Here is a 27,803-nt window from a genome sequence, read left to right as displayed (position 1 = left end):
TGTGTTTTGGTGGGAAGAATAAGGAGGCCACTCACTACTTGGACAAGGGGTGAAATTGGGTTGCTTTGTGCCTCCCGCGATATTCAGCGGGAGGTTAGCGGCAGAGGTAGTCGGTAGCTCCCTGTGGCACTGCACCGCCGGCAATGACATCATCGCCACGCGCAGCACCCCGGCTGCAACCTTGGGTTGCGACCCCTGACCTACCGCCGGACGATATGACCGACAGGGTCAGGGGTCGTTTCTGCAGCCGCGGCAACGCCACTTAAAGGGCAGGTGTCGGACGGTAACTTTTTATTTTGGCCGACTGCCAGCACCTGCCCCCTTCCCCTTTCTTCTTCGGGGTGTCGGCCGCGATCGCACAGCCCGGCGCTCCTCTTCATCCGACACCCCACTCCCCGGTGGTCCAGCAGGGCCCCAGTGTGCGCAGTGCTAGGCCCCTCCCTTTTAATCAGGGGGGGAGGTCTGCTATGACATGGTGCTTTGTGCCGACGGGCGTGGCGCTGTTACACGCAGAGCCATGAAATTCACTGGTAGCAACTCAAGGCGGAGGGGAGCGCTTCCAGTAGCACCCTGCCTCCTGCTTGGGGCGCTACCGCTGAATTTAATGCGCAGGGGTGCTAACTTTTTCAGGGCGCTAAAATTAGCCCCGGTGACGTTAGCGACCCAAAGGGGGCGCCACCGAATTTCCCCCTAAGAGTCTAAATGGGCTGGAGGAGCAGAGGATTCCAGGGATACAGATACACAAATCACTAAAAGTAGCAATACAGGTTAATAAGGCCATTAATAAAAAGCACTGGGGTACATTCCTAAAGGAGCCTTCTATTCCGTGCCTAGGAGCTCTGAACCATGGCAGAGAGCGGCTGGGACACATTTCTCACACGCCTTGAGATTAACCCTCACGGCAACTTTGCTGTCAGTGAAGAGAGACAAAAAAGACCAAAGTTCCGTTTGCCCCTCTCAGTGTGGCCCTGAAGGACTGTGTCCAGGCTGGAGTTCTGTTCCCGCCGTACGATCCTCCCCCAGATTGTCCTTTCTGAGCTCCAGCCAGGTGATGCGAAACACTCAGGTGGGAAAGACAAAAATCTACAACAATGTGTTTAAAACAAAGTTGATTTATTTGACATCTATCCAGAATATTAAACTCCAGCCCAGTTCCCGGAGTTATTAACATCAGCAGAAACAATCCCCACCTCGTCAGAATGAACATGGTTCAGTCCTGGATGTGATTAACAGCAGCAACAACAGAATCCACCCCCTGCAGTCACTTGTGAACTCGCTGGTGTGTCAGGAGGTGGGATGAGCTAGTGAATCCCTTCCTACACACGGAGCAGGTGAATGGCCTCTCCCCGGTGTGAACGCGCTGATGTGTCAGCAGGTTGGACGAGCGAGTAAATCCCTTCCCACACTGAGTGCAGGTGAACTGCCTCTCCCCAGTGTGAACTCGCTGGTGTGTGAGCAGATTGGATGAATCAGTGAATCTCTTCCCACACTCAGAGCAGGTGAATGGCCTCTCCCCGGTGTGAGTGCGCTGGTGTGTCAGGAGGTGGGATGACTGAGTGAATCCCTTCCCACACTCAGGGCAGGTGAACGGTCTCTCCCCAGTGTGAACTCGCTGGTGTATCAGCAGGGTGGATGAACGAGTGAATCCCTTCCCACACATGGAGCAGGTGAATGGCCTCTCCCCAGTGTGAGTGCGCTGGTGTATAGTGAGCTCAGATGATCGCCTGAACCCAGTCCCGCAAAGCGAGCACCTGAACGGTCTCTCGTCAGTGTGAACACGTTGATGGCGCATCAGTTCCCTGGAACCTTTAAAGCAATTCCCACAGTCCGAGCAGTTAAAAGGTCTCTCATTAGTGTGAACTCGCTGGTGTATCAGCAGGTTGGATGAATGAGTGAATCCCTTCCCACACTCAGAGCAGGTGAATGGCCTCTCCCCGGTGTGAGTGCGCTGGTGTGTCAGGAGGTGGGATGACTGAGTGAAACCCGTCCCACACTCGGAGCAGGTGAATGGCCTCTCCCCGGTGTGAATGCGCTTGTGTCTCGATAGGCCAAAGGGTTGGCTGAAGCCTCGTCCACACACAGAACACGTGTACGGTTTCTCCCCGCTGTGAACGGTGCTTTTTGCTTCCATGTTCAGAGGCCGATGATATTCAGATCCGATGAGTCGAGTGACGGTCAGATCTTGACGTGATGTTTGGTTTGAGTTTCCTGTCTGCAAATCCTCCCCTTCCAGTGCCCTGTAAAATTAATTTAAAACAGGGAGCTTGAGAGACAACCCACAAGAAAACAAAGGCAGGTTGTGAAATTGAGCTCAGTGAATCTGGTCATTTGTGGGGCCGGCACTAGAAAAAAGTGACCATGAAAGCTGCCGGATTGTCATAAAAATCCAACTGGTTCACTAATGTCCTTCAGGGAAGGGAGTCCACCACCTGGTCTGGGCCTACACAAGACTCTGGCCTCTATGGGAGGAGAGAGAGAGAGGTGGGAGGGGGAGTGGGCGAAGGACAGGAACTTTATACATCTGCAACTCGACCAGGACTTTGATAGAACATCCCAAACCCGCGACCTCCACCACCTAGAAAGACGAGGGCAGCTGTTGTATGGGAGCACCATCACCTCCAAGTCACACACCATCCTGACTCAGATATATTCATCGTTGCTGGGTCATAATCCTGGAACTCCTTACCGAACAACATTGTGGGAATACCTTCACCACACGGACTGCAGTAGTTCAAGAAGGCGACTCACCACCCCCTTCTCAACGGGAAACTGGGGATCGGCAATACAGGAAACTTTCGTTTAAACAGAGGTTTAATATCCGGAATGCTCTATCCACCGGCAAAATTCAGGAGTCGGTTCAGATAACTTTTTTTTACTTTTAGCTGCTTTTTTTCCTCCATTTGTGGCTCTGCAAGCGTCTAGCTGAAGCTGTTGCTTAGCTACAGAGACGCTTGCAAGCTGCGCCGACTGTTTTGAAGCTGTTGCTAAGCAACAGGGTTTGTTGCTTCAGACGGAGCGCAGAAGCTCCGTATCTTTTAACTATAGCGCTCGTTTCTCCGGCAGTGTTGATCGACCGGCACCAGCTCGGTCCCGTCAGTGCCGGATACCAGAAAGTTTCCTGTACTTGCTGCTCTTGCTAACTACGCCCACATCCCAAGAATGAATTAAAACAAATCTGTAGATGTAAACTGGATTAAAAGCCTGTACAGAAATACTTGTTCCTAAAACAATACTCTTTTACATTGTACGGACACTGTCTGTGTAACAACCTAATCTCCCCTAGAATCCACCTCCCTTGACAGTCTCACATTGGAAATTGTTGGGTCCTCCTGGGCTCAGAAGTACTGGGGGTTAAACCCAGCAGCTTCTCCTCCATCTCAAACTGAAACATAGAAACATACAAACATAGAAGATAGGAGGAGTAGGCTATTCGGCCCCTCGAGTCTGCTCCGCCATTCAATGCGATCATGGCTGATCATCCAAATTCAGTCCCCGGTCCCTGCTTTCTCCCCATACCCCTTGATCCCTTTAACTTTAAGAAATATATCCAACTCCTTCTTGAATCTATTTAATGTATTGGCCTCTACTGCCTTCTGTGGTAGAGAATTCCACAGGTTCACCACACTCTGGGTGAAGAAATTCCTCCTCATTTCTGTCCTAAATGGCTTCCCCCGTAACCTTAGACTGTGACCCCTGGTTCTGGACTCCCCGACCATCAGGAACATCCTTCCTGCATCTAGTCTGTCCAGTCCTGTCAGAATTTTATAAGTTTCAATGAGATCCCCTCTCATTCTTCTAAACTCCAGCGAGTACAAGCCCAATCGTCCCAATCTCTCCTCATACATCATTCCTGCCATTCCAGGTATCAGCCTGGTGAATCTTCATTGAACTCCTTCCATGGCAAGAACATCCTTCCTCAGATAAGGCGACCAAAACTGCACACCATACTCAAGATGTGGTCTCACCAAGGCCCTGTACAACTGCAGCAAGGCATCCTTGTTCTTGTACTCAAACCCTCTCGCTACGAAGGCCAACATACCATTTGCCTTCTTAAGCACCTGCTGTACCTGCATGCTTATCTTCAGCGACTGGTGCACAAGGACACCCAGGTCTTGTTGCACTTCCCCTTCTCCCAATCTATTGCCATTCAGATAATAATCTGCCTTCCTGTTTTTGCCACCAAAATGGATTACCTCACATTTATCCATGTTATATTGCATCTGCCATGCTTCTGCCCAATCACACAACCTGTCCAAATCATCCTGTAGTTTCTTGGCATCCTCCTCACAGCACACACGCCCACCCAGCTTTGTGTCGTCTGCAAATTTGGAGACATTACATCTAGTTCCCTTGTCTAGATCATTAATATATATTGTGAATAGCTGGGGTCCAAGGACCGATCCCTGCGGTACCCCACTAGTCACTGCCTGCCATTCGGAAAAAGACCCGTTTATTCCAACTCTTTGCTTTCTGTCTGCCAACCAGTTCTCTATCCAAGCCAATACCTTGCCCCCAATCCCAGGTGCCTTAACTTTACACACGAATCTCTTATGCGGGACCTTATCGAAAGCCTTCTGAAAGTCCAAATACACAACATCCACTGGTTCTCCCTTATCTATTTTACTAGTTACATCCTCAACAATGAAGCAACAAAAAGACCTACACAGGCGGCCAGGGACCTACCTTCCATCAGCCTGCAATAAAACTCTTCCCCACAGCCGCTGACTAATGGCGGCCGCAGCACCCACAATTCACTACGCCCCAGAAACCGCTCTATCCAACGTGCTTATTTACCCGCTGAGAGTGCGTATGCTCCCCGGGACCGCGGGCCATTCTGGGAGCCTGGCTCCTGTTCTTTTTCCTGAGTCGGACTCAGTGGAACTGGCTGAAGAAACCGGGAAGCGGCGGCTCGGATGGGGGAGGTGCTGCACGCTGGGATTCCTGGTGCCGGAGCCCTGGCCGCACGTCCGCCGGGCCCGGCCGCTCTGATTCTGATTGAGCTTTTGATGAGGTAACAGAAATGGTTAATGAGAGCAATGTGGTTAATGTGGTGTACATGGATTTCCAAAAGGCGTTCAACAAAGAGCCACATAATAGGCTTGCCAGCAAAGTTGAAGCCCATGGAATAAAAGGGACAGTGGCAGCATGGATACGAAATTGGCAAAGTGACAGGAAACAGAGAGTAGTGGTGAACGGTTGTTTTTCGGACTGGAGGAAGGTATACAGTGGTGTTCCCCAGGGGTCGGTACTAGGACCACTGCTTTACTTGATATATATTAATGACTTAGACTTGGGTGTACAGGGCACAATTTTTAAAATATGCAGGTGACACAAAACTTGGAAGTATAGTGAACAGTGAGGAGGATAGTGATAGACTTCAAGAGGACACAGACAGGCTGGTGGAATGGGCGGACACGTGGGAGATGAAATTTAATGCAGAAAAGTGCAAAGTGATACATTTTGGTCGGAAGAATGAGGAGAGGCAATATAAACTAAAGGGTATAAGTCTAAAATGTGTGCATGAACAGAGAGACCTGGGGGTATGTGTGCACAAATCATTGAAGGTGGCAGGGCAGGTTGAGAAAGTGGTTAAAAAGCATACGGGATCCTGGGCTTAATAAATAGAATCACCAGGCAGGAGTGTTCCCTCCCAGTCGGGGAACACTTCAGCAGTCAAGGACATTCAGCCTCCGATCTTCGGGTAAGCATTCTCCAAGGTGGCCTTCGAGACACACGACAACGCAAAATCGTCGAGCAGAAACTGATAGCCAAGTTCCGCACCCATGAGGACGGCCTCAACCGAGATCTTGGGTTCATGTCACGCTACATGTAACCCCACCTGATGCAAGGTCATCCAGACTCGAGTCGACATTGGCTTGTTCTCTCTACACAGATGCGGCCGGACCTGCTGTGATTTCCAGCCAAAAAAAATGCATCTGCAATATTTGACCCCTTGTGACCCCACCTCATTGTTCTTTGATGTAATGTTTCCCTGACTGACCTGTTTGGACACCATTCACACCTTTGACTGCTGTGATTATCTCTCTGCCGAGGTGTGATAAATGGCAGTTGGAAAGGTTACCTGTAAACATCTGACTTGATTCTCTGACTGTATAAGCTGTGTCTTTATGCATTTCTCAACTTCACCTGAAGAAGGAGCAGCGCTCCGAAAGCTTGTGATTTCAAATAAAGCTGTTGGACTATAACCTGGTGTTGTGTGACTTTTTACATTTGTCCACCCCAGTCCAAATCCGGCATCTCCACACCATTAATAAATAGAGGCATAGAGTCTAAAAGCAAGGAGGTTATGATGAACCTTTATAAAACACTGGTTCGGCCTCAACTGGAGTATTGTGTCCAATTCTGGCCACCGCACTTTATGAAGGATGTGAAGGCCTCAGAGAGGGTGCAGAAAAGATTTACAAGAATGGTTCCAGGGATGAGGGACTTCAGTTACGTGGATAGACTCGAGAAGCTGGGGTTGTTCTCCTTAGAGCAGAGAAGGTAGAGAGGTGATTTGATAGAGGAGTTCAAAATCACGAGGGGTCAGGACAGAGTAGAGAGAGAGAAACTGTTCCCATTGGCGGAAGGGTTGAGAACCAGAGGACACAGATTTAAGGTGATTGGCAGAAGAACCAAAATCGACATGAGGAAAAACTTTTTTATGCAGCGAGTGGTTAGGATCTGGAATGTACTGCCTGAGAGGGTGGTGGAGGCAGATTCAATCACAGCTTTCAAAAGGGAATTGGATAAGTGCCTGAAGTAAAGAAATTTGCAGGGTTACGGGGAAAGGGCGGGGAGTGGGACTCGCTGAAGTGGTCTTGCAGAGAGCCGGCACGGGCTCGACAGGCTGAATGGCCTCCTTCTGTGCTGTAACCATTCTGTGATTCTATAAAATATTAGAAAGTTTGTTCTACAGAAGCACAGGGTTTATCTGCTTTTATTGATGAATTTAAAAAGTCTCTATTAAAACCTGAGCCAGTGTGTTGTGGGCCAAAGAGCCTTGTGTCCAATGAGAGGAATAAAGGCCCACAGCCTCCCCTGGCCCCGGGCCCTGAACAAGGGACTGGAGAAACTCGCTGCCCTGCAGATCAGACAATCAGCTGGCGCTAGTCCCGCCCCTCGGGCTCCCCGATTGGTTGGAGGACCCGCCGCTGGCTCGCTCCTCCAGCCCCGCCCCGCTCGCTCCCGATTGGTCGGAAGCTCCCGTCAATCAGGCCCTGGGCTGGGTCACGTGTCCCCAAGGAGATCACGTGCTCCGTCCAACTGCCACCGCTCGGTCCGGGGGCTCGCGGACTCTCAGGTTTTTCTATTTCTCTTTATTCTCTCCCGATCCACCCCTCCCCCCCACCCCGAGCAATTCTCCACCCAATCGGACCGGAGAAAACTCACTTTGCGTCACCGATCGCGACTCTGGAACCGACACCAAGGCCTTTCCCCGGAATGGCCCGCGCCGACTCCTTCCGGCAGGATCCGAGTGCGCAGGCGCAGCTCCGAGTGGGGGAGGGGGGTTGGTGTCCTCTGGGCATGCGCGGTTATTACCCTTGGTGACCGGGAGGGGTTGCTGTGCCGGACTCGGCACAAAATGCCGTCTCGTGTGCGCATGCGCGGACGCTCGGCTATCAATCAACCATCAGCCAGAGGAGGTCGCTGGTGAGACCAGTGAAGGAAGAAAGACTTGCATTTATATAGCACCTTTCACCACCGGTCGTCCCAAAGCGCTTTACAGCCAATGAAGTAGAGTCACTGTTGTAATGTGTGAAACGCAGCAGCCAATTAGCGCACAGCAAGCTCCCACAAACAGCAATCTGATAATGACCAGATAATCTATGTTTTTTGTTATGTTGATTGAGGGATAAACACATTGACTAGGACACCAGGGATAACTCCCCTGCTCTTATTCAAATAGTGCCATAGGATCATTGACGTCCAACTGAGAGAGCAGACGGGGCCTCGGTTTAACGTCTCCTCCAAAAAACAGCACCTCCGGCAGTGCCGCCCTCCCTCAGCACTGCACTGGAGTGTAAGCCTGGATTTTTGTGCTCAAGTATCTGGAGTGGGACTTGAACCCACAACTTTCTGACTCAGAGGCGAGAGTGCTACCCACTGAGCCACTGGCTGACACTAAAGAACAAGCAGTTCTGACGAAAGGTCATCGACCTGAAACGTTAACTCTGTTTCTCTCTCCACAGATGCTGCCTGACCTGCTGAGTATTTCCAGCATTTTCTGTTTTTGTTAAAGAAACGGGGGAGTGATTGCTGACAGGAAGAATGTTAGGTCGTCCTGCGCATGTGCACCTCCCTGGCGGCTGCGGCGAAACACCGACTCACCCCCACATGAGCCGCGCACGCGTACCAGATGTTGCGGCTCCGCATGCGCGCCTGATGTTCCAACCGCGGGGTTTTGTGCGCTGAGCATGCGCGTTGCGGAACAATCGGGATGGGCGATTGTGGAGCAGGAGGGAGAGCGCGGGGGCCATGAGCACATGCGCGGGACTCAGTCAACAGAGTGCTTTCTGCAGCGCCGGGGCTTGTGGGTATTGCAGCCACCATTACTGCTGATCCTTTCAACCAACCTGTGCAGCAGCTGGGGCCTGAAAATCAGCTTCACTGCCCCTAGGTTCGGAAAGAGGAAGATTAAACAACAGTTTGCCTCTGATCCTTTTCTGATCTCAATTTACAGGGTTATAGAAGTGGAGCAGTTACAGGCGGGAAGCTCAGACCAAACATCACGTCAAGCTCTGACAGAGTCGCTCGATTCATCAGGACCTGAATATCATCGGCCTTTGCACATGGAAGGAGAAAGCAGCGATGACAAACCGCACACGTGTTCAGTGTGTGGACGCGGATTCAGCCGATCGCCTGACCTGGCGAGACACGTGCACCGGGTTTAGGTGGGGACGGTGGGAAGGGCTTCAGTTCCCCATCTGCATTGGAAGCTCAACGGCGCAGTCACACCAGGGACAGTCCGTTCACCTGCTCCATGTGTGGAAAGGGATTTGTTTGTTCATCCCACCTGCAAACACACCAGGGAGTTCACACTGGGGAGAGACCATTTCAATGTTCTGACTGTGGGAGGAGCTTTAAAAGCCCCGGGGAACTAAAGCAACACCAGCGAGCTCACACTGATGAGGCCGTTTAACTGTCCTGACTGTGGTAAGAGCTTTAAAAGCTCCGGGCAACTGAATGGACACCAGCGAGTTCACACTGATGAGAGACCCTTTAAATGTTCTGACTGTGGGAAGAGCTTTAAAAGCCCCTGGGAGCTCAAGCAACACCAGCGCCTCCACACTGGGGAGAGGATATTCATCTGCTCTGAATGTGGGAAGGGATTCACTGAGTCATCCAAACTGCAGACACACCCAACTTGTTCACACTGATGAGAGACCCTTTAAATGTTCTGACTGTGGGAAGAGCTTTAAAATCTCGAAGAACCTTAAGAGACACCAGCGTGTTCACACTGATCATAGAATCTAACAGCACAGAAGGAGGTGATTCGGCCCATCGTGTCTGTGCCGGCTCTTTGAAAGAGCTGTCCAATTTAGTCCCACACCCCAGCTTTATCCCCAGAACTCTGCAAACTAGTCCTCTTCAAGGACATGTCCAATTACTGTTTGAAAGTTCCTGTGGAACCTGATTCCAGCATCCTTTCAGATGGTGCGTTCCAGATCTTAACAACCGTCTGTGTGAAAACAATTCTCCTCATTCCCCTCTAGTTCTTTTAGCAACTATTTTAAAGCTGTGACCTTTGGTTACCGACCCACTTGCCAGAGTGAACAGTTTCTCCCTACTTGCTCGATCAAAACCCCTCATCATTTTGAACACCTCTATTAGGTCTCCTCTTAACCTTCTCTGCTCTAAGGGGAACAATCCCAGCTTCTCCAATCTCTCCACATAACTGAAGTCCCTCATCCATGGTACCATCCTGGTCAACCTCCTCTGCACCCTCTCCAAGGCCTTGACATCCTTCCTAAAGTGTGGTGCCCAGAACTGTACACAATACTCCAGTTGAGGCCAAAACCCTGCAGCTGTACAAAACCCTGGTTAGACCACACCTGGAGCACTGTGAGCAGTTCTGGGCATCACACCTTAGGAAGGATATATTGGCCTTGGAGGGAGTGCAGCGTAGGTTTACCAGGATGATACCTGGACTTCAAGGGTTAAGTTACGAGGAGGGATTACACAAATTAGGGTTGTATTCCCTGGAATTTAGAAGGTTAAGGTGTGATCTGATTGAAGTTTTCAGGATATTAAGGGAAACAGATAGGGTAGAGAGAGAGAAACTATTTCCGCTGGTTGGGGATTCTAGGACTGGGGGCATAGTCTAAAAATTAGAGCCAGACCTTTCAGGAGTGAAATTAGGAAACACTTCTACACACAAAGGGTGGTAGAAGTTTGGAACTCTCTTCCACAAACGGCAATTGATGCGAGATCAATTGTTAATTTTCAATCTGAGATTGATAGGTTTTTGTTACCCAAAGGTATCAAGGGATATGGGCCAAAGGCGGGTGTATGGAGTTAGGTCACAGATCAGCCATGATCTCATTGAAAGGCGGAACAGGCTCAAAGGGCTGAATGGCCTCCTCCTGTCCTGATACAAAGATGGGTGGGAAAGCAAGTTGTGCAGAGGACTCAAAGAACCTGCAAAGGGATATAGACAGGCTAAGTGAGTGGGCAAACATTTGGCAGATGGAGTATAATGTGGGAAAGTGCGAGGTTATACACTTTGGCAGGAAAAATAAAAAAACAAATTATTTAAATGGAGAGAGATTACAAAATGCTACAGTTCAGAGGGACCTGGGGGTCCTTGTGTATGAAACACAAAAAGTTACCATGCAGGTACAGCAAGTAATCAAAAAGGCAAATGGGATGTTGGCCTTTATTTCAAGTGGGTTGGAGTATAAAAGTAGGGAAGTCCTGCTCCAACTGTACAGGGTATTGGTGAGACCACACCTGGAGTACTGCGTACAGTTTTGGTCTCCTTATTTAAGGAAGGATATACTTGCATTGGAGGCAGTTCAGAGACGATTCACGAGGTTGATTCCAGAGATGAAGCGGTTAACTTATGAAGAAAGGTTGAGCCGGCTGGGCCTAAACTCATTGGAATTTAGAAGAATGAGAGGTGATCTTATTGAAACATATAAGATACTGAGGGGGCTCAACAAGGTAGATGCAGAGAGGATGTTTCCCCTCGTGGGGGAATCTAGAACGCAGGGGCACAGATTTAGAATAAAGGGTCGCCCTTTTAGAACTGAGATGAGGAGGAATTTCTTCTCTCAGAGGGTCGTAAATCTGTGAAATTCTCTGCCGCAGAGAGCTGTGCAGGCTGGGTCATTAAATATATTTAAGGTGGAGATCGACAAATTTTTGCAAGATATGGGAGTGAAGGGTTATGGGGAGCGGGCAGGGAAGTGGCTTTGAGCCCAAGATCAGCCATGATCTTATTGAATGGCGGAACAGGCTCGAGGGGCTGAATGGCCTCCTCCTGTCCTATGTTCCTAACTAGTGATTTGTAAAGGTTTAGTGTAACTTCCTTGTTTTTGTATTCAATGGCCCTATTTACAAAGCCAAGTATCCCATACGCTTTCTGAAACCTCACCAACTTGCCGTGGCACTTTCAAAGATTTGTGAATATGGACCCCCAGGTCTCTCTGCTCTTGCACCCCCTCAAAATAGTCCCATTTAGATTATACGGCCTCTCCCTGTTGTTTCTCCCAAAGTGCATCACTTCACACTTATCCTCATTTAATTTCACCTGCCTTGTGTCTGCTCATTTCACAGTCTGTCTCTGTCCTCCTGAAGTCTGCTACGACTATGCTCACTATTTACTACGTTGCCAAGTTTTGTATCATCTGCAAACTTTGAAATTGTACACCTATACCCAAGTCCAGGTCAGTTATATATAACAAGAAAAGCAATGGTCCTAATCCTGACCCCTGGGGGAACCCACTGCATACTTCCCTCCAGTCAGAAAAACATCCCTCAGCACTGCTCACTGTCTCCTATCCCTCAGCCAATTACATACACAAATTACCATCAGCCCTTTAATTCCCTGTGCTTCTATTTTCCGAGTAGGTCTCTTGTGTGGTACTTTATCAAATGCCTTTTGAAAGTCCATAAGAAATAGGAGCAGGAGTGGGCCATTCGGCCCCTCGAGCTTGCTCCGCCATTCAATAAGATCATGGCTGATCATCGATCTCCATATCCCTCGATTCCCCTAGAGTCCAACAATCTATCGATCTCAGCCTTGAATATACTCAAAGATTCAGCATTCACAGCCCTCTGGGGCAGAGAATTACAAAGATTCACAAACCTCTGAGTGAAGAAATTCCTCCTCATCTCAGTCTTAAATGGCCGGCCCCTTATCCTGAGACTGTGCCCCCTAGTTCTAGACACTCCAGCCAGGGGAAACAACCTCGCAGCATCTACCCTGTCAATCCCCTTCAGAATCTTGTATGTTTCAATGAGATCACCTCTCATTCTTCTAAACTCCAGAGAGTATCGGCCCATTCTACACAATCTCTCATCATAGGACAGCCCCCTCATCCCAGGAATCAATCTAGTGAACCTTCGTTGCACCGCCTCCAAGGCAAGTATATCCTTCCTTAGATAAGGAGACCAAAACTGTGCCCAGTACTCCAGGTGTGGTCGGACCAAGGCCCTGTACAATTGGAGCAAGACTTCCTTACTCTTATACTCCAACCCCCTTGCAATAAAGGCCAACATGCCACTTGCCTTCCTTATTGCTTGCTGTACCTGCACGCTAGCTTTCTGTGTTTCTTGCACGAGGACACCCAAATCTCTCTGAACATCAACATTTGAAAGTTTCTCACCATTTAAAAAATATTGTTTTTCTATTCTTCCTACCAAAGTGAATAACCTCACATTTCCCCACATTACACTCCATCTGCCACCTTACTGCCCACTCACTCAGTCTATCTATATCCCTTTGCAGACTCTGTGTGTTCTCCTCACAGCTTACTGTCCCACCTAGCTTTGTATCATCAACAAACTTTGATACATTACACTCGGTCCCTTCATCTAGGTCATTAATGTAGATTGTAAATAGCTGAGGCCCCAACACTGATCCTTGCGGCACCCCACTAGTTACAGCCTGCCAACCTGAAAAAGGTCCGTTTATCCCTACTCTCTTTTCTGCCTGTTAACCAATCCTCTATCCATGCAACTATATTACCCCTGTGGAAACGTGAATAAAATGGACAATGAATTGGCTTACAAAAATGGTTTGGATTTGGAAATGGGAATAAAATGGGCAATGAATTGGCTCACAAAATGGCTTCACACAAGAAAAGTCTAGATTAGATTAAAAAGCAGCCCCAGCTTTGCAAAGTGCAAAAGCTAGCAGAACAGAGAGAATCGGCCTCAGCCTGAGGCCAAGTGTTAACGAAGTGCTAATGAACAGATCAAGGCCACTGAAAGGGCCTAACTGCTGACTAGACAATGATTGACTAGCCATTGTTCGGTGCCCACAGCAGTGAGGCAAGTCAGGACTTGCCTGCCAGACTGAAGACCAGATCATGGTCAAACCGAAAGGGCTTGGGTGATCCCCATTGGAGAACGCTTGTGGCCAGGGAAGTGATGTAAGGAAACACTTGTTGCCAGGGAAGTGATGTAGTGACCCTTGTCCCACGGTATAATAGGGGCTTCCCCATCGGTACTCCCTCTCTTAGCCAGAAGGCGTGTGGAACATCAAGAGGGTCAGACATCTCCCGGGGACGTAAATGCTGGCACCACGTGTCTAACCCGGTGTGACCCTCGGGACACGAATGTACTGTCGATATGCTGTATGACCACTCCGAACAGTAATGAATAAAATGATGTTGTTTTAACTCTCCGAACCCTCGAGCCTGGAATTCTTCGTACTACGGAACTCAAGACGAGGACCAGAAAAACCCGGTTCTTACACCTCCAACCCCGTGAGCCCTAATCTTGTGTAATAATGTTTTATGTGGCACCTTATCGAATGCCTTTTGGAAATCCAAATATACTACATCCACTGGTTCCCCTTTATCTACCCTGCTAGTTACATCCTCAAATAACTAATAAATTTGTCAAACCCCATTTCCCTTTCATAAAACCATGTTCACTCAGCCTAACCATGTTATGATTTTCTAAGTGCCCTGATACAACTTCCGTAACAATGGATTCCAGCATTTTCCCAACGACTGATGTCAGGCTAACTGGCCTGTCGTTCCCTGTTTTTTCTCTCCCTCCTTTCTTGAATAGCGGTGTCACATTTGCGACCTTCCAATCCGCTGGGACCGTTCTAGAATCTAGTGAACTTTGGAAAATCAAAACCAATGCATCCACGATCTCTTCAGCCACCTCTTTTAGAACCCTAGGATGTAGGCCGTCGGGTCCAGGGGATTTGTCGGCTTTTAGTCCCATTAGTTTCTCTAGTACTTTACATTAAGTTCCTCACCCTCATTAAACCCTCGGTTCCCCACCATCTTTGGTATGCTTTTGTGTCTTCTACTGTGAAGACAGATACAAAATATTTGTTTTAACGTTTCTGCCATTTCCTTATTCCCCATAATAATTTCTCCTGTCTCTCCCTCTAAGGGACCAACGTTGTCAGCTAGAGCTCAGTTGGCAGCTCATTATCAAGATGTTGTAAATGTTCTTAATGTTCAATAAAGTATATTTATAGAAAAAATAGTTGGTAGCTCACTCGCCTGAGTCAGAAGGTTGTGGGTTCAAGTCCCACTCCAGAGACTCGAGCACATAAAGCTAGGCTGACACTCCAGTGCAGTGCTGAGGGAGTGCTGCACTGTCGGAGGGGCCATCTTTCTGATGAGACGTTAAACCGAGGCCCTGTCTGCTCTCTCAGGTGGATGTAAAAGATCCCATGGCACTATTTCGAAGAGGAGTCGGGAAGTTATCCCGGAGTCCTGGCCAATATTTATCCCACAACCAACATAACAAAAACAGATTATCTGGTCATTATCACATTGCTGTTTGCGGCAGCTTGCTGTGCGCTGCCACATTTCCCTCATTACAACAGTGACTCCACTTCAAAAAGTACTTCATTGACTGTAAAGCACTTTGAGACGTCTGCTGGTCGTGAATGGCGCTATATAAATGCAAGTCTTTCTTCACTTATGCTACTCTCTTCCTCTTTGATGATTTGATTTAATTTTTAAACATTTAAGAAATTATTGCACTGACAAAGGCGGTCTCTGAAACTGCAGGAAATTTGTCTTTAAATAAGCTTTTTTAAAATTTATTATTTTTAAAATTTGCCAGGCCCGCAGTCTGCGGCCCCTCTCCCAGATTCCAGCCCCAGCTCTGTGCTGACTGCGGCCCCTCTCCCAGATTCCAGCCCCAGCTCTGTGCTGACTGCGGCCCCTCTCCCAGATTCCAGCCCCAGCTCTGTGCTGACTGCGGCCCCTCTCCCAGATTCCAGCCCCAGCTCTGTGCTGACTGCGGCCCCTCTCCCAGATTCCAGCCCCAGCTCTGTGCTGACTGAGCTGCTCTCACCTGGGGACAGCGCGTCACAATCGGCCCCAGCGCACCTGAGCTGGAGAGGAGGCCCCGCCCCCTTGCCGCGCCGCCATTGGTGGGCGGACCCGGGCCCACCCTCTTCCTATCGGCCAGAGCTCCCGTCAGTCACAGGCCGGGCCGGCCTCCATCCACCTGAATGGGCCTCTTCCTCTGATGACGTCACAATCCGGCCAGCCTCAGCGCCGGGGAGGAAGGTCCCGCCCCATAGCCACGCCGCCATTGGTTGGAGGACCAGACCGCCCAGATCAGTCCTCCCAGCTCAGCCCTCTTCCTATTGGTCAGCGCTTCCGTCAGTCACAATCACTTTGTTCCGGCTCACTCCGCCACAGCGCGCGGTTCAATCCGCTCCGTCCGCTATCCGCGTTGGGCCCGCCCGACTCTCAGGTTTGGTTTTTCTCTACTTTTACTTTATAATCCCGCTCTACTCTCCCCCCTCACCTCGATTTAAATCGATTCCCCAACATTTTACTTTACCCGGCCGCTGATTCCGCCTCTTCCCCGGGCCCGGCCTTCCGTCTGTTCCTGGCGGCCCCGTGTTGTGGTGAGGGGCCGAATGAGCATGCGTGGCTCCGCCTCGCCACATTTAAAGGGACACCCACCCCCTCCACATTTAAAGGGACACCCACCCCCTCCACATTTAAAGGGACACCCACCTCCTTCACATTTAAAGGGACTCCCTCCCCCGCTCTTGTGTTCTTCAGATTAAACAAAGAAGAAACATAGAAGATAGGAGCAGGAGTCGGCCATTCAGCCCCTCGAGACTGCTCCACCATTCAATGAGATCATGGCTGATCATCCAAATTCAGTACCCTGTCCCTGCTTTCTCCCCAATATTTAATGAATTGGCCTCTGCTGCCTTCTATGGTAGAGAATTCCACAGGTTCACCACTCTCTGGGTGAAGTAATTCCTCCTCATCTCTAAGTCTAAGGATAAGGGGTAAGCCATTTAGGACAGAGAAGAGGAGGAATTTCTTCACCCAGAGAGTGGTGAACCTGTGGAATTCGCTACCACAGAAGGCAGTTGAGGCCAATTCATTAAATGTATTCAAGAAGGAGTTAGATATATTTCTTAAGGCTAAAGGGATCAAGGGATATGGGGAGAAGACAGGGACAGAGTACTGAATTTGGATGACCAGCCATGATCTCATTGAATGGTAGAGCAGGCTCGAGGGGCCGAATGGCCTACTCCTGCTCCTATCTTCAATATTTCTATGCGACCTATGGTTCTGGAATCCATGACCATCGGGAACATGCTTCCTGCATCTAGTCTGTGTAGTGCTGTTAGAATTTTATACGTTTCAATGAGATCCCCTCTCATTCTTCTGAACTCCAGCGAGTATAAGCCCAGTCGACCCAATCTCTCCTCATACGTCATTCCTGCCATCCCAGGCATCAGTCTGGTGAATCTTCACCGCACTCCCTCCATGACAAGAACATCCTTCCTCAGATAAGGCGACCAAAACTGCACACAATACTCAAGGAGTGGTATCACCAAGGCCCTGTACAACTGCAGCAAGACATCCTTGTTCCTGTACTCAAACCCTCTCGCTACGAAGGCCAACATACCATTTGCTTTCTTAACCGCCTGCTGCACCTGCATGCTTACCTTCAGTGACTTGGTGCACAAGGACACCCAGTTTGAATCATAATTCAGTTAAATTTAGGGTAGTTCTGGAAAAGGACACATTTAGACCAGGAGTAAAAGTTCTCAATTGGGGAAAAGCCAATTTCACTAAGACGTAGGAACAGGAGTAGGTCATTTGGCCCCTCGAGCCTGCTCTGCCATTCAATAAGATCATGGCTGATCTGATCTTGGCCTCAACTCCACTTCCCTGCCCGCTCCCCATAACCCTTGACTCCCTTATCGTTCAAGAATCTGTCTATCACCACCTTAAACACACTCAATGACCAACCTCCACAGCTCTCTTTGGGAAGAGAATTCCAAAGGTCAGAGGCTGGGTATCCTGGGACAAGTGTCTCACCTCCTGACTCCCAAAAGCCTTTCCACCATTTACAAGGCACAAGTCAGGAGTGTGATGGAATACTCTCCACTTGCCTGGATGAGAGCAGCTCCAACAACACTCAAGAAGCTCGACACTATCCAGGACAAAGTAGCCCACTTGATTGGCACCCCAGCCACCACCTGAAATATTCACTTGCTGCACCACCGGCGCACTGTGGCTGCAGTGTGTACCATCTACAAGATGCACTGCAGCAACTCGCCAAGGCTTCTTCGGCAGCACCTCCCAAACCCGCGACCTCTACCACTTAGAAGGACAAGGGCAGCAGGTGCATGGGAACACCACCACTTGTAAGTTCCCCTTCAAGTCACACACCATCCTGACTTGGAAATATATCGCCGATCCTTCATCGTCACTGGGTCAAAATCCTGGAACTTCCTGCCTAACGGCACTGTGGAAGTACCTTCACCACAAGGACTGGAGCGGTTCAAGAAGGTGGCTCACTACCACCTGCTCAAGGGCAATTAGGGATGGGCAATAAATGTTGGCCTTGCCAGTGATGCCCATATCCCATGAATGTAGAGGGTGCTGTATTCTGTATCTGTATCTGTATTCTGTATCTCATACCTGCTGTACCTGTCCTGGGAGTGTTTAATGGGACAGTGCAGAGGGAGTCTTAATCTGTATCTAACCCATGCTAATCATCCACTTCATTTTTTAAATAGAATAATAAACTTTAACAATTTAATCTCATCTTCTAACCCTTTCTAAATTTGTGCTAGTTGCCCATGCGCCGAATGTATCCGAGCATTGCTCCAATGGACGACGCGCAGCTCATCCCGGTGTCTGAAATCACAGGAATGAACTTTCATTGATTTTCTCCTCCTCCTCCTATTGCTTGCTCTAAATGTATCTCTGCGCTCCTCAGCCGGGCGAGACAATGGCGGCGGCTGTTACCCAGAGTGCTCCGCGATGAAGAATAGGCCCTATCAATGCTGCAGGGGCCTGGTGCGCAGGCGCGGCTTGAGGTGGGGCGGGTCCCACGTGTGCGCAGTCAGTGCCGCCAGTCGGGTGATGGTGGCGGAAGGCGGAGAGAAGATTCCGGAGCGGGGAGGTGGAGGGGAGCAGGGGAGCAATGGAAGCGGTGGGGAGGCTTTATAAACACCCGGTGTAGGCCTCAAACCCCCAAATAAGAACCTACGGGTCCTGCGTTTCCCCGAGCGGGGCGGCGGCTGCGGGGCTTTCTCCTGGTGACGGGCCCGGCTCAACAGCCGCCACCTTGAGAGGCTGAGTGTGCAGCGGGGCGCATGCGCGGCCCCCTTGGGCCAGGGAACAGGAGGAGCGAATGTTGTCAATTTCTGTCCTGGACTCTCAGTGATGGCTTTTGTAAACTCCTTTCACAGACTGTGAGAAGGGCAGGATTGACAGACGGGGAAACTCAAACCAAACTTCACATCAAGATCTCAGAGAGTCACTCCATTCATCAGGACCTGAAATTCATCGGCCTTTTGAGCGTGGAAGGAGAAATGTTTGGGAGGTAAGTAGCACTGAGTCCAGTTCTACGGAGTATTGCTTCTACAGAGTACTGAACTCGGGAATTGGGTGAGTGAGCGAATTCGATGAGGTGGGGTTAAGAGGTGCTGCTCGATACATTAAAAAATATAAACAACTCGGGTTTAATTAGGACTGTGGGCTAAGTTACAGTAAAGATCTAAAGCATATAACTAAATGTAATAAATGAAACAAGGTTATTACCTAGATTAAAAGCTATTAATAGACAATTGGGTATTTCAAAACTTGAAAACCTAATTAGTTAAATAAAATACAATAGAGATGGCCAGGCAGGTGATGTGTTGCAGCTGTAGCATGTGGGAGCTGGTGGACCCCAGTGTGATCCACAGCAACCACATAGAGTCATAGAGGCACAGAAGGAGGCCATTTGGCCCATCGAGTCCGTGCCGGCTCTCTGTAGAGCAATCCAGTCAGTCCCATTCCCCCGCTCTATCCCTGTAACCCTGCAAGTTTATTTCCCTCAAGTGCCTATCCAGTCTCCCCTTGAAAACATTGAGTGTCTCCGCTTCCACCACTTCCGTCGGCAGCGAGTTCCAGGTCCTCACCACTCGCTGCGTAAAAAAGTTTTTCCTCACATCTCCCCTGTATCTCTTGCCCAAAACCTTAAATCTGTGTCCCCTAGTCCTTGTACCATCAACTAGTGGGAACAGCCTTTCACCGTATAGCCTATCCAAACCCGTCATAATCTTGTACACCTCGATCAAATCACCCCTCAACCCCCTTTGCTCTAATAAAAACAATTCCAGCTTCTCCAACCTGTCCTTGTAGCTAAGATCCCCCATCCCCGGAACCATTCTGGTAAATCTCCTCTGCACCCTCTCAAGGGCCTTCACATCCTTCCTAAAGTGTGGTGACCAGAAGTGTCTGCAGCTCGAGGAACTTCGGCTCAGAGTTGATGAGCTGGAGTCCGAGCTTCGGACACTGCGATACATCAGGGAGGGAGAAAGTTACCTGGACTCTTTGATCCAGGAGGCAGTCACACCCCTTACGTTAAATACTTCAGATTTGGTCCGTGGTGAGGGACAGGAGGGTGTGACTACGAGTGAGGCAGGTATGGGGATCCAGAAGGTAGCATTGGAGGAACCTCAGCCCTTGCACTTGTCCAACAGGTATGAGGTTCTTGCAGCCTGTGTGGACGAGAGCAGGGACTGCAGGGAGGATGAGCAAACTGACCACAGCAGCATGGTACAGGGGGCCATTCAAGTTGGGGGAGTAAAAAGGAATGTAGTAGTGGTAGGGGACAATATAGTTAGGGGGATAGATACTGTTCTCTGTAGCCGAGAGCGTGAGTCCCGAAGGCTATGTTGCCTGCCCAGTGCCCGGGTTAAGGATATCTCCCCTGGGCTGGAGAGGAACTTGGAGTGGGAGGGGAAGGATCCAGTTGTCGTGGTCCACACAGGTACCAATGACATCGGTAGGACTAAGAAAGAGGTTCTACTGAGGGAGTACGAGCAGCTAGGGGCTAAATTAAAAAGCAGAACCACAATGTAATCTCTGGATTACTACGTGAGCCACGAGCAAATTGGCATAGGGTCAATAAGATCAGGGAGTTGAATGCATGGCTCAAGGATTGGTGTGGGAGAAATGGGTTTCGATTCATGGGGCACTTGCACCAGTACTGGGGAAAGAGGGAGCTGTTCTGTTGGGACGGGCTTCACTTGAAGCGTGCGGGGACCAGTGTCCTGGTGAATTGAATAACTAGGGCTGTAGATAGGGCTTTAAACTAAATAGTGGGGCGGGGGGGGGGGGAGGGTTCAGGTGAGGGGAAACCTAGAAAGTTAAAGAGAAAGGACAAGGCAATAGTGCAGGGTAGCGATAGGGGTAATGATAACCAGAGTGTGACAGGAAGGGACAGAGCGTACAACCATAAGAGTGTACCAGCAAATAAGGCCAGAGTAGGGAAAAATGGTAAAAAGACTAAATTAATGGCTCTTTATCTGAATGCACGCAGCATTCGTAACAAGATAGATGAGTTGACGGCACAAATAGAAATAAATGGTTATGATCTGATCGTCATTACAAAGACGTGGTTACAAGGTGACCAAGGCTGGGAACTGAATATTCAGGAGTATTTGACATTTTGGAAGGATAGGCAGAAAGGAAAAGGAGGTGAGGTAGCTCTGTTAATAAAGGATGAGATCAGTACAGTAGTGAGAAATGATCTTGGCTCGGAAGATCAAGATGTAGAATCAGTTTGGGTGGAGATAAGAAATAATAAGGGAAAGAAGTCACTGGTGGGAGTGGTCCACAGGCCCCCTAACAGTAGCTGCACTGTGGGACTGAGTATAAATCAAGAAATAATGGGGGCTTGTAAGAAGTTACTGCAATAATCTTGGGCGATTCTAATCTTCATATCAATTGGACACATCAAATTGGCAAAGGTAGCCTTGAGGACGAGTTCATAGAGTGTATTCAGGACATATTCTTGGAACAATATGTTGTGGAACCTATTAGGGAACAGGCTATTTTAGATCTGGTAATGTGTAATGAGACAGGATTAATTAATGATCTCATAGTAAAGGATCCTCTCGGGAACCTGCTCATTACATGATAGAATTTCACATTCAGTTTGAGGGTGAGAAACTTGGGTCTGAAACTAGTGTCTTAAACTTAAATAAAGGCAATTACAAGGGTATGAAGACAGAGTTGACTAAAGTGAACTGGGAAAATAGATTAATAGGTAAGATGGTAGATAAGCAGTGGCAGACTTTTAAGGAGATATTTCATAATTCTCAGCAAAGATATATTCCAGTGAGAAAGTCTCTGAGAAGGATGAACTAAGGAAGTTAAGGATGGTATCAAATTGAAAGAAAAGGCGTACAATGTTGTGAAGATTAGTGGTAGGACAGAAGATTGGGGGATTTTTAGAGACTTGCAAAGGATGAGTAAAAAAATAATGGACGGAGAATAATAGAGGGAGAACATTGATTGAGAGTAAACTAGCAAGAAATATAAAAAGAGACAGTAAGAGCTTCTACAAGTATATAAAAAGGAAGAGAGTAGCTAAAGTAAACGTTGGTCCCTTAGAGGATGAGACTGGGGAATTAATAATGGGAAACAAGGAATTTGAACAAATATTTTGTATCTGTCTTCATGGGAGAAGACACTAAAAGCATCCCAATAATAGTGGAAAATCAAGGGGCAAAAGGGAGGGAGGAACTTAAAACAATCACTCTCACTAGAGAAAAAGTACTAGGCAAATTAATAGGGCTACAGGCTGACAAGTCCCCTGGACCTGATGGCCTGCATCCTAGGTTGATTCCTGGGATGAAGGCGTTGCCTTAGGAGGAAAGGTTGAGCAGGTTGGGCCTATACTCATTGGAGTTTAGAAGAATGAGAGATGATCTTATTGAAACATGTAGGATTCTGAGGGGGCTTAACAGGGTGGATGCTGAGAGCTCAGCACGTGAGTGCAAAAGACAAGGCTGAAGCGTTTCCCACCATCTTCAGCCAGAAGTGCCGAGTGGATGATCCATATCGGCCTCCTCCTGCAGTCCCCACCATCACAGAAGCCAGTCTTCAGCCAATTCGATTCACTCCACATGATATCAAGAAACGGCTGAGTGCACTGGATACAGCTGTTGTGGAGTATTTTAAACCAACACTCGACACAAGGTTTTAGATTGGTCTTTATTGCACCGGTGGGGAAACAGTCTGCTCTGTCTTAGCCAGACCTTTCCAAATTGGTACAGCAAACACGACATTTTTATACATTACAACACACATGGCAAAATTCATTCCTGCCACCTGATTGGACCTTGGCCCGCATGCATCCTCACTGATTGGTTGCCTATGCCACGTTACATTAAAGTACCGCCTTTATTATTGGCCGTTATCCCCCAAGCTGTTGTTGCACCTATGACCTTTGTTTATGCCGGATGGGGTCTCATCAACATTGTACTTCTGACTCATTGTCCTCCTTTCCTGCCTCTCTCGGCCTCTTTCATTGTTTTACTTTCCTGCCAGAACAGAACTTACATCCTCTTAGGACTCTTATGGTTCCATGTCCGGCTATGTTATCTCCACTGCCAATTCAGCAACTTAGAAAAAGCTTACTACAGCAAAGTATGGTCTTTCTTACACCATTCAGTGAAACTGCCAGCGATGTCAGTTTAACTCTTTCCCCACTGCACAGACACACACACATACAGTCAGACAGACACACACACATACAGTCGCACAGACACACACACATACAGTCAGACAGACACACACACACAGATACTCACAAAAATACAGTCAGACACATTTTTTCTGCATGAACTTTTATTATTAATTTCAAAGACTTTAAGAAAAAGGTGGGAGTGATGGGTGGAGGGTTCTTAAAGGGACAGGGACTCTCCTTTTCAATGTGATTTTCATTAAAGGGACCGGGAGCATCCTTGCCTGTGGAGGACCAATTTTAAAAGAACAGCATCTCGAAATCAGGTGCTGTCTGCGTGTGAACCACCTCCTCCCAATTTCCTGCCGAGCGATCCTTGCGGGCACCACTCCACTCTAGGAGTGGCTCCTAGAATCATACAGCACAGAAGGAGACCATTCAGCCCATCGTGCCTGTGCCAGTTCTTTGAAAGAGCTCTCCATTTAGTCCCACTCCCCTGCTCTGTCCCCACAGCCCTGCAAATTTTTCCCCTTCAAGCATTTATCCAATTCCCCATTGAAAGTTATTATTAAACATAGAAACATAGAAGATAGGAGCAGGAGTGGGCCATTCGGCCCCTCGAGCCTGCTCCGCCATTCAATGCGATCATGGCTGATCATCCAAACTCAGTACCCTGTCCCTGCCTTCTCCCCATATCCCTTGATCCCTTTAGCCTTAAGAAATATATCTAACTCCTTCTTGAATATATTTAATGAATTGGCCTCAACTGTCTTCTGTGGTAGAGAATTCCACAGGTTCACCACTCTCTGGGTGAAGAAATTCCTCCTCATTTCTGTCCTAAATGGCCTACCCCTTATCCTTAGACTGTGACCCCTGGTTCTGGGCTCCCCGACCATCGGGAACATCCTTCCTGCATCTAGTCTGTCCAGTCCAGTCAGAATTTTATAAGTTTCAATGAGATCCCCTCTCATTCTTCCAAACTCCAGCGAGTACAAGCCAAATTGACCCAATCTCTCCTCATTCGTCATTCCTGCCATCCCAGGTATCAGCCTGGTGAATCTTTGCTGAACTCCTTCCATGGCAAGAACATCCTTCCTCAGTTTAGGCAACCAAAACTGCACACAATACTCAAGATGTGGTCTCAACAAGGCCCTGTATAACTGCAGCAAGACATCCTTGTTCCTGTACTCAAACCCTCTCGCTACAATAGGGTTCCCCTTTCACCCCACCAGCCTCCTCAGTCAACGGATCATCCTCCGCCATTTCCGCCACCTCCAACGTGATCCCACCACCAAACACATCTTCCCCTCACCTCCCCTTTCAGCATTCTGAAGGGACCGCTTCCTCCGCGACACTCTGGTCCACTCCTCAATCAGTCGCAACAGCCCTTCCCCTTCACCCGGCACCTTCCCGTGCAAGTGCAAAAGATGCAACACATGCCCTTTTACCTCCTCCCTTCCCACTGTCCAGGGCCCCAAACACCCCTTCCAGGTGAAACAGCGATTTACTTGTACTTCTTGCAATTTAATATACTGTATTCGCTGCTCACGATGCGGTCTCATCTACATTGGGGAGACCAAACGCAGATTGGGCGACCGCTTTGCGGAACACCTCCGTTCAATCCATAAGGTTGACCCCGAGCTTCCGGTCGCCTGTCACTTTAATTCTCCGCTTCACTCCCACTCTGATCTCTCTGTCCTCGGCCTAATACATTGTTCTAATGAAGCTCAACGTAAGCTCGAGGAACAGCACCTCATCTTTCGATTGGGCACTTTACAACCTGCTGGACTCAACATGGAGTTCAACAATTTCAGATAATAATCCCCGCCCCCATTTTTCATGCAGTATGATTTTTGCCATTCCCATTTGCAACATTTTCACAGCATGTTCTTTCAATTCCTTCCTCCCCTCCTAAACCCCACCCCCCTGTCTCTGCGCCTGCTTAATATCTGTTACATCTCCAGCTTTTTCCAGTTCTGATGAAGGGACCCAGACCTGAAACGTTAACTCTGTTTCTCTCTCCACGGATGCTGCCTGGCCTGCTGAGTATTTCCACAATTCTGTTATTTCTGCTCCATTCCACTTGTCTCAGCAGCGGGAGAAGCAGGCGGCGGAAGTCCCGCCCCTCGGACACCCCGATTGGTTGGAGGACCCGCCGCCACCTCAGCCCTCCAAGCTCCGCCCGCTCTCTCACTATTGGTCGGAGCTCCCGTCGGTCACCGCCGTGGAGTTGATGACGTGCCCCAGTCCGGCTCCCTGCAGAAGACAAGGGGCTGCGGCCGCTCAATCCGCTCCGCTCGGTGCCGGGAGGGTGCTGGGATGGTGCGGTTTGTATTTTCTTTTTATTTATCTCCCCGCCCGCGCTTCTCTCTGCTATATATAAAAAACCCTGATTAAACTCACTTTCCGCCGGTGACCCGGACTTTGGTGGTTGCTCGGGCCGACCCAGAATGCGGGGTCTGTGCGCAGGCGCGGTGCCGGCTGATCCTCGGGAGCCGTGGTCCTGCCGAGCATGCGCAGTCTGGTGGCCGGCGGCGCCTGCGGAGTAGGGGGAGTGGGCGGGGTCACAGTACGGTCAGTTTTGGATGAGCTCAAGGTGACGTGGGCTGGAATGTGGGAGGCCAGCCAGGAGTGTGTTGGAATAGTCAAGTCTAGAGGTGACAAAGGGCCGGGGGAGGGTTTCAGCAGCGGATGAGCTGAGGCAGGGGGCCAAGACGGGCCATGTTACCCAGGGGGAAGGAGGCGCTCTTAGTGATGCTGCGGATATGGGGTCGGAAGCTCATTTCAGGGTCAAATATGACACCAAGGTTGTGAACGGTCTCGTTCAGCCTCAGACAGATGATAAGGAGAGGGATGGAGCCAGTCGGTCTTCCCGACATTTAATTGGAGAAAATTTCTGCTCATCCAGAACTGGATATCGGACAAGCAGTCTGACAATTTAGACGCTGTTGAGGGGTCGAGAGAAGTGGTGGGGAGGTAGTAGCGTACATGTGGAAACTGACGCTGTGTTTTCGGATGATGTCGCCAAGGGGCAGCATTTAGATGAGAAATAGGAGGGGCCCAAGGATAGATCCTTGGGGGACACCAGAGGTAACGATGCGGGAGCGGGAAGAGAAGCCATTGCAGGTGATTCTGTGGCTATGATTAGATAGATAAGAATGGAACCAGGCGAGTGCAGTCCCGCCCAGCTGGACAACGGTGGAGAGGCGTTGGAGAAGGATGGAGTGGTCAACCGTGTCAAAGGCTGCAGACAAGTCAGGAAGGATGAGGAGGGATAGTTTACCTTTGTCACAGTCACAAAGGATGTCATTTGATGAGACTTTAATGAGACTTGATTTGACTTCAGGACCAAGTCAGTGAGGTGGATTGGGCTGTTTCTGGCCCGCTGGTTATTGTGGGCACGGCTGGACATCAGTAGGACCGGCTCTACCCTGTTTGTTCTTTGAGGCAAAAGAAGCCAAAAAATTACCTGCTCCCTCCTTACCCTTTCTACACTCCTTTTACAGGGTTTTAGAAGTGGAGCATTTACAGACAGGAAGCTCAGACCAAACATCACGTCAAGATCTGACAGAGTTACGCGATTCTTCAGGACCTGATTCAGCCGCTCCTCCAATCTGCTAGCACACCCGTGAGTTCACACTGGGGAGAGAACTTTTAAATGTTCTGAAAGAGCTTCAAGATCTACAAATACCTGAAGCAACACCAGTGGCCACACACTGGGGGAAACCCGGGCCCCGTGTGTGGGAAGGGATTCACTCAGTCATCCGCTCCAATGATACACCAGCAAGGTCCCATGAGGGCAGGGATTCACTCAGCCATCCGCTCCAATGATACACCAGCAAGTTCACACGAGGGAGGGACCTTTAACCCGCTCCGTGTGTGGGCAGGGATTAATTGCACCCTCCGTGCTGCTGAGACACCAGCTTGTCTACACCGATGAGAGACCATTGACCTGCTCCGTGTTTTTGAAGCGATTCTCTCATTCTTCCACCCTCCTAAGACACCAGCTTGTTGATGGTGATGAGAGACCGATTAAATGTTCTGACTGTGGGAAGAGATTTAAAAGGTCCCAGGATCTGAAGAGGCACCAGCTGGAGAGAGCAGGAGAGATTCTGTTCACCTGTTCCGTGTGTGGGAAGAGATTCACTCGGTCCTCGAATCTGCTGGCACACCAGCGAGTTCACATTGGGGAGAGGCCGGTGAAACATTCCGACTGTGGGAAAAGCTTTCAAATGTCCGAGGAGCTGACGAGACACCAGCTGGAGAGAGCAGGAAAGAGGCCATTCACCTGCTCCGTGTGTGGGAAGAGATTCAATTGGCCTTCGCGTCTTCTGACACACCAGCGAGTTCACACCGGGGAGAGGCCATTCACCTGCTCTGTGTGTGGGAAGGCATTCACTCATTCATCCCACCTACTGAGACACCAGCGAGTTCACACTGGGGAGAGACCATTCACCTGCTCCGTGTGTGGGGAGGGATTCACTCAGTCATCCCACCTACTGAGACACCAGCGAGTTCACACTGGGGAGAGACCATTCACCTGCTCCGTGTGTGGGGAGGGATTCACTCAGTCATCCCACCTACTGACACACCAGCAATATCACACTGATGAGAGACCATTTAAATGCTCTGACTGTGGGAAG

At 49.3% G+C, this 27,803-nt stretch overlaps 2 protein-coding genes across 2 annotated transcripts in view; both read right to left on the bottom strand.

The window, feature by feature from the left end:
* The window catches only part of LOC147091642 (uncharacterized), a 59,867-nt gene extending 43,804 nt beyond the window's left edge, over positions 1-16,063 (bottom strand). The window contains exons 1-3 of the mRNA XM_085976860.1: positions 15,964-16,063; positions 1,266-2,237; positions 315-321 (exon numbers count right to left, since the gene is read on the bottom strand). Coding sequence (XP_085832986.1) covers positions 315-321; positions 1,266-2,237; positions 15,964-15,989 — 1,005 coding nt within the window. The 5' untranslated portion in view covers positions 15,990-16,063. The remainder of the gene's footprint in view (positions 1-314; positions 322-1,265; positions 2,238-15,963) is intronic.
* LOC147091640 (uncharacterized) overlaps positions 1-27,803 on the bottom strand; it is a 267,963-nt gene that overhangs the window by 107,398 nt on the left and 132,762 nt on the right. The gene's annotated exons all lie outside the window — the stretch shown is intronic.

The sequence above is a fragment of the Somniosus microcephalus genome, unplaced genomic scaffold (assembly GCF_052327205.1).
Source record: "Somniosus microcephalus isolate GS21.2 unplaced genomic scaffold, FLI_Smic_1.0 unresolved_chr3, whole genome shotgun sequence".
Classification (NCBI taxonomy): Eukaryota; Metazoa; Chordata; class Chondrichthyes; order Squaliformes; family Somniosidae; genus Somniosus; species Somniosus microcephalus.
Note: the sequence above shows the minus strand (reverse complement) of the source record. Positions and strands in the feature narration are given on the sequence as shown.